This window comes from Tupaia chinensis, unplaced genomic scaffold (assembly GCF_000334495.1).
Source record: "Tupaia chinensis unplaced genomic scaffold, TupChi_1.0 Scaffold000532_1, whole genome shotgun sequence".
In the NCBI taxonomy this organism is placed as follows: domain Eukaryota; kingdom Metazoa; phylum Chordata; class Mammalia; order Scandentia; family Tupaiidae; genus Tupaia; species Tupaia belangeri.
Genome location: NW_006160045.1, coordinates 4,446,896 through 4,461,218, shown reverse-complemented (window position 1 = coordinate 4,461,218; position 14,323 = coordinate 4,446,896). Strand labels below are relative to the sequence as shown.

The window sequence follows — 14,323 nt, the reverse complement described above, 5'->3', positions numbered from 1 at the left end:
TTAGAACCCTGAAGCAGTGAATGTGTTTTCTACCCGTTTTGTGATGGAAAGAAGCCATGGATAGAGTCCTGCAGCTGTCTGTGGTGGTCAAGCTCCTCTCAGACACAATGCTATCGAGTGACTCAAACCAGAATTCCCTGCTCTGTACAAGTGCTGGTGATGGGTAACTTGCGCTATTGCTGTGGGTCAGAGCAACAGTTGGCTGGAGTTCAGGCATCAAGTGGAGGCTCTCCGAGATCATACCACACCTGTCTACAACCCCACAGGTCACTGTCCAAAGCTGATGCCCCCTTCTAAAACAAAACAAAACAAAACAAAACAAAACAAAAAACAAAACAAAACAAAACAAAACCCAAGAGTACCTAAAACAAACAGTGGAAACCAGAAGCTTCTGACCCCCTAACGTGGTGTTACTATCTAACAAACCAGAAGAAATATGTTTTGCCTGGTTACAACAAAGAGAGTATCTGACTCCATTGTACCACATGAATGTAATGACCACATTTTTGGTACGGGATTTTTCTTAATAGAAATCAGGTTGAGAAAATGATTCTTTTCCTCTGAGGGTAAGGAAAGTTGGTTAAATGCTAGCTAATTAAATCCAGTCTCAATTTTGAATTGTAGAGAGGGACCTGACTTGAATAAGGTTTTCTAAAATAAGACAATTGCTTATTTTTCAACCCTAGGCATAATTAGATTGCAAGGAATCTTATGTCCAGAATTTTATCTGCTGTTATTATAATTAGCCTTAGGCTACTGCTGATTTCTACTAGGACCCTTTACACATTTTAAACTCCAAATGCTGCAGATGAAAGTAAATCCAACAAAATAACAGTAAAACCATGTGTGTGTGGAGTTGCTGGATTCTGCATGAGCAGACAGGATGTTCTTGGGTATTCACGAGATGTGTCTAACTACTGGTTACTCCTTGGTATCAGCAGCCCAGGTTTAAACCATGTGCAGGTCAATGGATTAGAGAAAACTGTAATCTATGTTATTTTAAAATCCCAAGGAACTTGCATCAAACATTTTCTACTAACCTGGGTTTTGGTGACGGGAATCTTCTTCTTCTTCTTTTTTTTTTTAGTAAACAACTCACTGCTAGGGCCATAGTGTTTTGTTCCAAATCTCCTTTTAGCCCTGAACCAAGCCAACAGTCCATAAAGGTCCTATTTTCTTTCTTCTTTTTTTCATGCCTCTTAAAACAAGTGCTCTGCCCCCTAAAGAACTGAGAGTGATTTGTAAAGGCTTTCCTCTCAGGAAACAGAACAGTCAAAAGCATAAATTAGGTTAAGTGGCTTAACATTCCTCAGGCTATCGCTTATAACCCAAGGTTTATTTCCCCTATGCACAGGGTGTGTTTAAGTTGATAAAATGAGTCAAAATCAGCTTATGGAAAAGTTAAAAATGTAGTTTACTGAAAGATACTGGTCTTCACACACAGCAACAGCAAACAATCCGATCTAAAAGTTTAAATGTAAATTATGGTAACACTAACAATGTATATAAAGCTGAAGTCACTGCCTTGGAAAATTTATACACTGCATCCAATATTTTATGTAGGACATTCATTCTTAAGGCAGAAAAATTGAATTTGACATGTAATAACTTGGTTCTTACATCTAAGGGTCAAACTGGGAGTAGACCTGAACAGACAGATTTACTAATGAGGATTTATCTGTGGTGACAATTTGATTCCTAGAGTATGTTATGTAATAGACATGCACTGGGAGAACATAAAAATATGAATTTTAAGACATACAAATATGATTTTTCAATGAGAGGTCAATGAAACTAGACATCCTAGTATGAGGTGAAACTACTCCCATAACAAACAAACAGTGACATACTTCTTTTTGATATGGTACATAAAAAGTATGAAAAAATCAAATAATTACCTTTTGGGGTATGTTACTTTAGACTCTAGTTTTTAAGGTCTAGTATAAAAGGTAGCCTGAATAGTTAAAAGCAGCTGAATGTCAACTCATACTGCGACTCAGAAGGTTACACTCAGGCTATTCATACCCCGTCAATAAAATCCTATGCAGGGGGAAAATCAGTATGTAGTAAAATATAAACAAAGCCCCTCTCCCAATACATGTGCAAAAACACTGTCAGTTACTAATAAGAATGTATCAATGAAAAAACATTCTAACTAGAGAATCAGAGGCATCAAAGCCAGAAAGACACAGAATGTGCCATCCTGCTTAGTTGGACGGATACTTGGGATGAAATCAACCATTCTCGGGGCACCCTGGGAGATGTGCTATTAAGTGGGAGGGAGTGTGATGAGGAAGGAGACCCAGGGTCTCCAGCCCTCAGGGCTGTGTGTGCTCCTTTACCTCAAACCAGTTTGGGTCTCTGCATCCTGGTGCCAACATCAGCGAAAAAACAGAAATCTGAAAGATAATTCTTAAGCAGGTGATGGTGATTGTAACTTTTTGTGTGCCTATTATTTATGCCCTAGCTCTGGCAATTGTCAGAAGTGTACAAAGATTACCTGCCTAAGTTTGAAGACATGAAGAGTTTCTTCTTTCAAGGTGGCAGGAGTCCATGCAAGATTTGTAAACAGCGATACAAAATACTGTAAACATAACTTAACAGAGCTTGTATAAAACAGAAGTAAATCCAGATTTACAGGTGGGTTTAAAAAAAAAAAAAAACGAACGAAAAACAGAGGGCAGATTCATACAAAGTTCTCCCTCCTGTGCCAAGTGACTTTTTTTTTTTTTTGATTACAAATATAATCCTGAGCTGTAAAACTGGGATTTGGGGGAGAGCCATTGTTGCATACAAAATGTCCAAAGGACGCTTACTGTTTACTTTTCTCTAGTGATATTCAACTGCCAGAGACAGTTCTGAATGTGTGACTTTGGAGACATTTATAGCTTAGTGTGACGGCTGGGTCTGGAGCCTGCTGCAGTGCTGGCCATGGAAGCTGATGCAGCAGCGTCCTCTGCTTCCTCTAGCTCCTCCTGGAGCTCCTGGCTGACACTAGACTGCAGGGCTGCAGGAGTGAGCCACTCCTTTGGGAGGCAACTCTGTAGAAAGGGGATGCAGGAGCTGAAGTAGGCAAGTCGATTGATCCAGCGAGGAATCTCTTTCCCACATAGAATCTACAGAGGAGAAAGTTCTGCATTAGGCAAGAGAGGTTGCAGTTATCTGGTTAACTGCCAAAAGGTGGAGGAGGGAGGAGAGAGGTGACTATACAGAAAAGCCTGCTCAGAGCTACCAAGCAGCACCTTAGCTTGGAAGCCTGGGGTCCCTCATGTCATAGCTACATTCCTTCTTTCCTTCCTTCTTTCCTGAAGATCCTTGTCAAGCTGCCTGCTTTTCGTATCTGCAAAATCAAGCTAATTCCACTTGGCTTTCTTTTTTTGATCTTTGCATCTGCTTTGAGACACATAAAAAAGTATTTTGAACAATGCAGAAGAGGCTAGTTAATACAGGGTGGTATTCAGAGTAATAGAACATCTGGGCCCTTGGCACAGTCAATCTTGGATAGTTCCTTACTGTAATTCTCCTTTTCCACAGACGCTTTTCTATTTTCTGGTCTCTATTACTCCATTTTTCTTGTCCTGCATTTTACCCCCCTTTTGTCCTGACCCACTTGTTTCAAGGAGCTCACACCGAATATGAAAGAATGTCTCTCCAAATGAAGACCTGGCTCCATGATCCTTTTGTGCAAATGGGGCTATTATCAAAATGAGATCTGGTAGCCTGGTTGAGCTTTGGTATGAAGGCTAATAAGGCAGAAAAAGGGTGTCTGGAGGAACCGCTCCCAGCCAATGACCTGTTGTATCACTTTTCACTTCCCATTTGTCCTCATGTCTCCTAAGATCCCTCCCAACTAACTGCTACAGTAAGAACTGGGTCTCTTTTACTGACTTAGTAGCCTCTTTCCTTTCTGTAGGAACTGAGTCCATGCTCTGTTGTCACCCTGGTGTTTCTGTCTCCAATTATGCAGAAAATTATGATCATGTGATATGGAGGAGCCATATCATATTTCAGAGTTGGGGTAGGGTTTCCAAGACTGCCCCAGGTTTGTTTTTCTTTTACTCATGGTGGGAACTGGGGTTGGGGGTCGGGTAAAGAAGATAGAGAGAAAGGTGTCCTGAACACTGTCTCACACTGTAATCTCCCCCCTCCTCCAGCCTCTCGGCTAGGCAAGATTACAGGCATGTGCCTGGTAAGCACAAAATGACAGGGAACCCATCCTTTTATCTCTCACTTGGCTGCAGCAGCATGGACAAGGGCATTACGCCTGAACCACCATGGCTGGGCCAATGTACAAGCACTAAGGGATCTCTCGCAGTAGAATCGCATAGGACACATTTAGTTCCCCAAGGATGAATTGCAACAATAGATATGAAATATCTACCAGAAAAGTTCATTAGACTACATGCCCAAATATTTTTGTTGGGGACTGGCCACTTGGAACCCTCTGTCCAGCATGTAACAAAATTTCAGACTGCCAGAGGAAAAACAGGCATTTACCATAAACAAAATGATTTATACAAACAAATGAGCCACTTTAATTGGTCTAGGAATGGTGCAAACCCTCCTAACGTTCGGGTTTTCATATGCTACTGTAGGGCCAACTCTGTGGGCAGGTTTATTTTTAAAGAATTATTTATTATTATTTTTTAATTTGTAAAAGGGCACACATGTTCACCAGAGAGAGACAGACAGTGAGTGTGAGAAAGCAAGCTGCAAGGTCCAGGACTCAAACTGGTTGGCCATGTGGGAGTCTAGCACCTTAACCACCATGCACCTGCTGGCCTCATCTGTAGGCAGGTCTGAAGGACAGCAGTCTCAGGTCTGCAATGTTAATTCTTTTGTGCACAGGAACCAACTTTTTTTCTTTTTTCTTTTTTTAATTTGCAAGAGCATACATGTGCTTGCCAGAGAGAGATGGGAGAAGGGGGTCAATTGAGAAAGTGCTCTCCCATAGGGGATGCTCATGTCGCAATCCCTTCTCCATTCTCCTTTCAGGATTTTGGGCACATACACCTAAGATTCTGGTGTGTTTCTCAAGCTACAGGTCTGGGGACTTGAACTGTGGAAATCAGTCATGTGGGATCCAGCCACCTTAACCACCATGCCCCTGGTTGATCCCCAACTCATTTCTTGGAAACTATTAAGTAAAGCCAAAGAATCAAACACCTATCTAACTTTTCTTTTTTTAGAAGGTTTTTTGCCACAAAATGTATGCCTTTGCAGAAAGAGAAAGTAAAAAATCTCCCCCAAAGGGAGTGACTATCTCTTCCTTTCTCCTGTTAGGATTTCAGGCACACGTGTCTGCAATGTTTTTCAAGCCACTGGATCCAGGACTTGAACTGGTGAGTTGGCTATATGGGATCTAGCTGCCTTAACCACAACACCACTGGCTGGCCCCTCTCCTGCCTTTTCTATGTGGGCTTGTTTAGATTCGGATTCAAACTAACTGTTGAAAGATTAAAACATGGGGCTAGCAGGTGTTGTGGTGGTTAAGGTGCTAAATTCTCAAATGGCTGACAATAGTTTGAGTATTGGACCTGGTGGCTTGAGAATTACACTGGGTATGTGTTCATGCCCAAAATCTCAAGAGGAGAATGGAGGAGAAGGGGCTGCGTTGTGGTCATCTTCCTGGGGGTGTGTGTGTTTGTGATTTCTTACTTTCCCTCTCTTTTTCTCTCTCCAGTCAAAGCACAAGCCCTGAGGCAAAAACTTAGGGGAAAAACAAAACAAAACAAAACAAAAAACTTAAGAAACTGTCAGGGCCTAAACAAAGTTTTCCATAGCCATCTTTGATAATCATTTTCTAATTAGGGCCAGTTTTTTGGCCAGTAAAACAAGGAGACTAGATTAGATGCTGTGAACTGAAGCAGGCAAGACTCCATCTTGGAGGAGGGCCTCCATTATAAACTGTTAAATTCCTATGACTAGAATCTTGCCTTCTCCTTTTCCCTAAAATGATTAACATTCCTTTTGCCCTTAAAACCCCACTCCTCCTAGTAGCCTTAAGATAGAAGCTCTAGTCCTCAGACTTTGCCCTGAGCAGTGGAGACCAGTAAGATGCTCCTGTGTTTAGGCAAGGAGGAACATACCCTTAGGGATGATTAGCCTGTTCTGTTTGTTCTGCTTCTGTAATGGCTTTTACACTGTAAAGGCCTACCCCCTACCCTTTCAAACCTACCACTCTTTGTTCTTGTGATTGCCATGTTGACCCAGAAAAACTTGTGATCTTTGCCTTTATAAGCATCCTTCTCCTTTCACTTGGGGATGTGGGGTTTTGAGAGACATGAGTCCCCCATGTGCCTTTGGCTTAATCAATAAATTTTAATAAATTTGGCTATGTCTGGATGTCCTCTTATTTTTCGCTGATTAGACTATAACAAACTATCTCTGTAAATTTTTTTTTTTTTGGGGGGAGAGGTGTTTTTTTTGCTATAGGGTGCGCCAGATAGAGAGAGACAGAAAGTGAGAAATCACCCCCCAGGGGGGATGGCCGCACCTCCATTGATTGTTCCTCATTCTCCTCTCAGGATCTTGGGCACACCCGCACATGTGCCCAGCTTGAGTTTTAAGCCACTGGGTCCAGGACGCAAACCGCGCTCAACTACACGGGAGTCCAGCAACATAGCCATTATGCTAACTGCTGGTCCCTTATCTCTGTAAATTTAAAAATTCTAAGGATCTTTGACTATATTCCCTGTGAATATAATGTCTAGGGTCAAGCCTGCTCAGAACCCCTCCTCCCAAAATTGACTAGGTCACTGCTATGGTATCTATGCCTCCACTAGACTAGGGTGTTTCTCAAACTTTTGTGTTGTAAATCACCTGGGAATCTTGCTAAAGTAAGGATTCTGATTGCAGTCCATCTGTGGTGGGGCAGAACCAATGCTTGTCTCTCAAATTCCTAGGTGGTACTGATGCTGTTGGTGTGTTAAATACACCTTCAGTAGCTGGGTTAGACCACTATAGTCCTGTTTGAAAGTAATGTGTAGGAGCCCTGAGGGAAGTAAAAGGAGGCTGGGTACCTAAGCATTTCTGCAGAGATAACTGAAACAACAGCTCATTTTCTTTCTTTCTTTTTTTTTTTTTGGAGAGTTTTTTTTTTGCTGTAGGGCGCGTGCACTCTCCAGACAGACAGAGACAGACAGAGAGATAGAAAGTGAGAAATCACCCCCCAGAGGGGATGGCCACACCGCAATCCTTCTCCTCCATTCTCCTCTCGGGATTTTGGGCACACACGCACACACACCCGGCGTGAGTTTAAGCCACCGGGTCCAGGACTTGAACCACAGTTGACTATGTGGGAGTCCAGTGACATAGCCATTATGCTAACTGGTGGTCCCGTCAACAGCTCATTTTCTTTCACACCTTTCACAATTTCTTTGATTCCTTGATGCTGCAACCATCTGCTAAAAGAAAGCTGAGAAGGTGTTCCAAGTGCGATTTAATTTTCTATACCTTATTTTTACGATCTTTTGATTTCTTCCTTCTATTCTTTCTTTAATGGTTCTTTAATTTTGATCTAGTTTTGATCTTCTGCTTGAGATCTAAGAATTAAGAGGCAAGTGCCTATTTGTTATGTTAGCAGAATAAAATTTTAAAACAGAAGAGATAAATTATTAATAAGCGCTAGGAAAAAATTCAGGTTGGCAACTAAAGTTTGGTGAAAGAGAAATTCTAGTGGCTTAAATAGTCTCTTGGGCATTTATTTATTTATTTGTTGTATCAATCATAATATTCCTGGAAATAAGCAAGAATTTAGGCTGTAATAAACTGAATTAGATTAAGAAGAGACAATATCTGTACCCGCTCTCTCCCCTCTGCAAAGTAATGAACAGAATTATTTAAAATTGTGGTGACTCTAAAATGACCAATTCTGGAAAGGTCATTCATATGAAAGAGAAATATAATATCACATCTTATACAACACAAATAATCAAGGGAAAAAAAGAGTCAAGATTGAATAGACTGAATACAATGCGACAGTAAGTATACTAGTAAATGTTATCTGAATAACCTGTAGGGCAAAATATAACTCACCTCTGATAAAGCTGAAGAAAAGTGATTGCAGTTTTTATGCATCAAATGATAGGCATTGCCTTTGTATTCTTTTCCCAGTTCTTCTACAATTTTTTCTATATCATCTTCTAGGAAGTCAGTGCTCCCTAAAACAACAGCTTCTCTTAAAGAAAAAAGAAAAAAAAAAAAAAAAAAAGAAAAGCATGAAAACAAAGACACACCTGTGTGAGTTTCAGGTATTTATAATACATGTCTAAAGACTTGCTTATTTCCAGGAATATTATAATTGATATAACAAAGAACGGTTAATATAAGAAGACTTAAAAGGTAAATAAAATACTTTTACAATCTCATTTATTTTAGTTTCTATTTTCTGTAGTAAACTCTCAAGTACACTACTCCTGAAAACTATAAATGCACAATGATTATGAAATAATGTCATTATATTAAAATGTAACACATCAGTTATTTTCACATCTATCATATTAGTAATTATGTTATTAGATAACTGGATTCATGTTGCAAATATTCCTGCTTAATTATACTTGCCATCAAATGGCTGGCCATAATCTCACTTATAAACAAACTTTTTAAGTGTTCTGCCACTGTGCTGTGGTGAGATAAACTGTCATTCTTGACTGAATTTTTTAAAAAAGCATTATCAAAAGAGTGGGAAAAAAAAAAGGCCCAGCACTATTGTCTAATGGTTAAAGGAGTTGTATCCCACATGGCCAACCATAGTCTGAATGATGGCCTTGGAGATTAAAAAAAAAAAAAAAAAAAAAAAACATGCTGGGTGCATGTATGTGCATGCCCCAAATCCTAATACGATGGATACATGGAGAAGGGATTGTGACATGACCACACCCCATCGGGAGGTCCTTTTTCCCTTGCCACAAAAAACAAACAAACAAAAAAACAACATAAAAAACCCCCTGTAAACTACTGTTTTGGAAATGCAATAGACATTATTCAAGACAAAGTGGAATTTTAAGTCAAATACAAGTTAGGTATCCAAGAAAGCTGAAAATATTTAGAAAACTTTTTTATTAAGCAGTCTTGCTAAAAGGGAGACTGAAGGAATGAATTCAGAATGACATTATATAGCTTTCCTGTGTGTAATCAGTATAATTCAGTGCTATGCTAAGAGAACCATGAACTTAGTAGCCCCATACTGAATTTCAATGTTATAACCTTATTTCACTATTTTTCACTTGGTAAGTTATCTATTATAAGCCCAGAGTTTCATTAAAGCTCCTTGAAACTAATATCCTAAATATCACTTTAAATACAAACCTTAATTAAGGAATGGAAATTTGATTATTAACATTCAGATTTTCACTGTCATATACTACTGATAAGGTTCCAGAGAACACTCAAATCCATACATTTTAGGTTTATCATTACATGTTATACCCTAAAATTAATTTCTAGTTTAGTTATTTCAAATTTATCAACAGTGTTTCTTTCATTAGAAAAATAAAGAGGTTTTTAAAGGTGTAGGTAGGTTACAACAAGACTCTTCTCCTCCAAAACAGGAGACTGGGAGGAAAGAATCAGTCAGGAAAGTTTTTTTAAAGCAGACCATTTTAAAAGTAGAATAACATAGGGGTCCTGAATAAAATCAAGAGGCTATTTCAGATACTTTATTTGGCTGACTCCCATCTTTACACAATGACTTAAATAATTTAATTTTAAAGTGTCAGCAACTAAAAGTTAAACATTTTAGTTTCTTGGATTTTAATCTACAGAATGAATTCTGTATGCCTAAAAACAAGCTCTGGTACCTAAGACAGTGTAATAAAAATTATCCTCCCTACTTACTTAAATTTAAATGTTTCTCCTAGTTCAGAAGCATTTCCTGGGGAAATTTCAAATATTCCAGAAAAGGGGTAAGGATGGCCACCATAAGCAAATTCTGAAAAGAGAAAACTCATGATTTTTAGTATTTATCACATTAAAACTTGACCAATGCTGAATTAGCTTAATAAATGATGAGGACAATAATATACCAATATTTTTCAATTTATAAAATGCTTTCATAAACATTTCATGTAGTTATTAGAACAGTTGTCACAAAAGACCTGAAACTTCAGTACAGAAGACACTAGAGGTAACCTTGACTGCCATGTTTACTTAGGTTATACCAGCACAGGAGTAACTGACACTCAAAGGTAAATAGTCTCTCTACATCTCTATCATGAAAAACTAAGTAGGGGGCCAGTTCTGTGTTTGCCAGCTTCTAAATTAAAGTGATCTAACTTTAAACTCATACTTTACTGGAGAAACAGTTTTATAACAGTGAGTTTTCATGGTTCTTGGGTGAAGACTCTTGGCTTATCTTTGAGTTACAGTAAAACATTACCAAACCCAAAACATTAAATACAACCCCACCTTATTCAAGAAAATAATAAATTGCAAAATTAACATATAACCTACCCACATACAGACATACACACTCTCCACAGCAAATCTTTTACTTAGGAAAGAGCTATCTGCACTACTGTCAATGTATGTTCAGCTCTTTTTATATAAACCCAGAATAAAAGACATTTTTGCCTACAAAAAAAGAGTTCTGGCTACAATTCTGCTATCTGGCCTCTGTGATGTAGCTGGTAGCATACTGAACTGCAATGCTGGAAGCTATATGGCCACTATGGTTCTTTATCCCTGGCCCAGTATCCTTGCAAGCTGAAGGACTGGAGGAAGGAGACTGAAGCATGACCAGATTCTATGAAGGGTGTTCCTCCCTCCCCCTCTCTTATGCATGCATAAATAATAAAGAAAAAAAATTAAAATTCTGTTGTAGATTAAAAAAAAAAGAATTATTTTAACTTTATTTATTATTATTATTGCTATTATTATTTTCAGTTTGATCAGAGAGAGAGGGAAAGTGAGAAAGTAAGCCACCAGGTCTGGGACTCAAACTACGGTATCCATGTGGGAGTCCAGTGCTTTTAAACACCCACCACACCACCTGCTGGCCCCCAAATTCTGTTGTAGATATTTAAGTAGCTAAGTCTTAATGAACCCAAAGAATTGTAAACAAATATTAAAATTAACCCATATAAAATTAAAAAAAATACAACTTTTAAAAGGTCTTAGAACAAGGCATGTGAAAGAACAATACAGATACTAAACTTTTTTTTTTTTTTAATTTGTTATAGGGCACATGTGCTGGCCCAGGGAGAAAGTGAGAAAGCACCTCAGGAGGGGTGGCCTTCTCTGGATTTTGGATACACATGAACATGCACCAGGAATGTTTCTCAAGCTGCCGGGGCCAGGGATTTAACCACACAGTTAGCCATGTAAGACCTAGCTGCCTTAACCACTACACCACTGGCTGGCTCAGATACTAAACTTCTAATTCAGACCTTTTTGAGAAAAAACAACAGTAACAAAACTGATGTAATTGAGGAAAATGTTTAGCATTCAATTTTTAAATACTAATTTTTAGTGATAGAATTTTATAAAATAATGTAGGTAAACAGGGAGACATTATATTTGGATTTTTTTTTGGAGAGGTTTTTGCTACAGGACATGTGTGCTTGCCAGAAAGACAGAGAGAGACAGAAAGCGAGAAATCACCCCCCAGGGGGGATGGCCACACCGCAATCCCTTCTGCTCCATTCTCCTCTCGGGATCCTGGGCATGCATGCACACACGCCCAGTGTGAGTTTTAGGCCACTGGGTCTGGGACTCGAACAGCGGTCAACTACATGGGAGTCCAGCGACATAGCCATTACGCTAACTGCTGGCCCCTATATTTGGATTTTTAACTCAGTTATAGTAAGAAAAGTCACGGATTCATTTATTCTTTTAGTCAAGAAGCAATTATTCACTTTCCTAGCTTTGCTAAATTTACAAGACTTTTTTTTAAATAGGTTCTAGCGGGGGAGCACAGCTACTCATATACCCTTGACTGAAGAATGATTCTCCTCTATTGGGGAGTCTTTGAGAGAGCTTGCAGCTTCGGAAGGGATGCATGTGGAGCCACGAGGGAGGAAGGGGACACTGCCTAGTCAGCCAGATCAGCCAAATCAACCTTGGTAATCAATGGGGTGACATGCTGCAGCCAGACTGCCCTCACATTCTACATCATCATATTTTGAATCATGTTTCCAACTATTACTAAGTTATTTTATGAAGGGTAACCACAACTAGACCAATACTAGAGCAATAGACCAGCACATATACACATGCGTTTAAGTCCTAGTTCTGCTAATTATTAGCAGAATGACTTTCAGCAGGTTTGGGCCTTGGTGTCTACATCTGAAAAATGAAGAAAATGCCACATGCTCTTCTCTACCTCATAGCATGGCCATGTGGTTCAAACCTGACGGTGCTTAAAAACTGTAAGACATCACACAGATTCAAGTTGAAAAGGGATACATACAACTGCAGCAAAAGCCAAATCAATGAAGGGGGCAAACCCACAGACTACAATCCCACCCACAGCAATCTTCCAATCAGCGAAACTTTCAGAAAGAGTTCCTCATTGTTTCTTGGGATTTGGGAGATACAGTCTTTCAAATAATCTATAGTTTAAATGACAGATCTTTAGAGTCAACAGTTAATAAGCTAAACTGTACCTACTGTGGAGTACTAAAAAGGGACAGTATAAACACCATACTGAAACATTTAATTAAAAGGTCTTCGTGTTAGATAAACTGGTATATAGATTTCAGGGGTCAACCTGAATACACTGCAATAATATACTCAAGAAGTCACAGACTGCCTGTCTGAAGCAAATGAAGGCATTTCTGCTATAAGGTGAATTTATTATGATTCAAATGATATATTATCATAAGCATGATGAAACTGACAGTGTGATCTGTCTTATGCAGACCACTGCTAGTTACAACCTGATCAGAAGTAGATTATCTTGCACCATGAGTAGGAATTAGAACAAAGAAAAAAGCTGTTGAAAACACAGCTGCTTGGTTTGAGCAACTCTGATATGCCTAGCGTAAGAGACAGAAGGTAACCAGACTGGAAAGGGCTGAGTTAATAACAAAGGCCATCATTCTTGAGCAAAAAAGCTAGATGTAATCAAAGGTAGGCTTTGTTCAGCAATATTCTTAGACTTCATGAATACACACTTATAGGTCTATACAAATTTACTACTGAAATTCCCTCAGGAAATTGGTATTTCAAATTTGACACTAGCACTCTTTTCTAATCAAAATTAATTGTTTTTATCATACTATTTTTTAAAGTGAACGCTTTCTTAGCAACTCAGATATGTATTATAGCAAAACAAACTGTCATGGTATATAACATTCTCAAAAGGAAAATATTTTTAAAGATATAGTATTTAGAATAAAAGATAATTAAGTGAATGTATACTCTTGTATTTTGAGTACTTTCTTACCAAATACGTTCTACTTTGCATGTTTTTCTAAAACAGAGTATAAACAAATATAGGAAGATTTTTCTTTTTTCTGCAATAACATATGGAAGTGATTTAAAAAGCAATAGTTTTCCAATTCCTTTGAAGTACAAAATCTTTAGAAAGTATATATAGATCATGTGTACACATACCTCTGCCATATACTTCAATTCCTGAATGAAAAACTCCAATTCCAATAGATGAGGTGTATTCATTCATCCAGTACTAAGAAAAAAATAAGACAGATTTAGAATGCCTATTTATTTACAACTCAGCTCCACATTATAGCACTCCCCAAATCTTACACTGGATATACAGGTTTTCCCAATCTCATTTCTGGGTATTTCCCCCTAAACTCTGAGACACCTATGATAATGACCCACTTCGCCCTATCTTTGTACCTTTGCTTACATCACACTATGCCAATTGGAATGCCTTCCTGGGTTAAAGTGAATGCCTCACTTTCAGTACATGTACATTACCTAAGGCTTAGAATGTAAAGCAAAAACAAATCCTCATCAGGGTGGAAAAAGGTTGATATAAAAGCTCTCCAGGGGGCCAGCAGGTAGCATGGTGGTTCAGGTGCTGGATCCAACATGGCCAATTCTGGTTTGAGTCCCATATCCAGTAGCTTGAAAATCACTCTGCATGCATGTGCATGCATGCCAAAAGTCCCAAGAGGAGAATGAAGGAGAAGGGACTGTGGCATAGCCGTCCCCTGGGGATGGGCATGGGGATGGGGTGATTTCTTATTTTCTCTCTCTCTGTGTCTTTTCAGGGAGGCACATGTCAAAGGTCAAAAAAACAAAGAAAACCCAACACGTATAATGTCTGCTTTCATAGTTTTCTTCTAAGCTTTTCCTTACATTTGCTAGTGAGCTCTTTGAAGGTATGTTTATTTTATCCTTAATTTTC

The 14,323-nt window shown here is 38.8% G+C and overlaps 1 protein-coding gene across 1 annotated transcript in view; it reads right to left on the bottom strand.

Annotated features, from left to right (window-relative positions):
* Nucleotides 1–454: 454 nt before the first annotated feature.
* The window catches only part of DESI2 (desumoylating isopeptidase 2), a gene marked incomplete at its 5' end in the record, with an annotated part of 47,245 nt that continues 33,376 nt past the window's right edge, over nt 455–14,323 (bottom strand). The window contains 4 exon segments of the mRNA XM_006157235.3: nt 455–3,116; nt 8,038–8,179; nt 9,841–9,934; nt 13,561–13,633. Of these exon segments, the coding sequence (XP_006157297.2) occupies nt 2,883–3,116; nt 8,038–8,179; nt 9,841–9,934; nt 13,561–13,633 (543 nt within the window).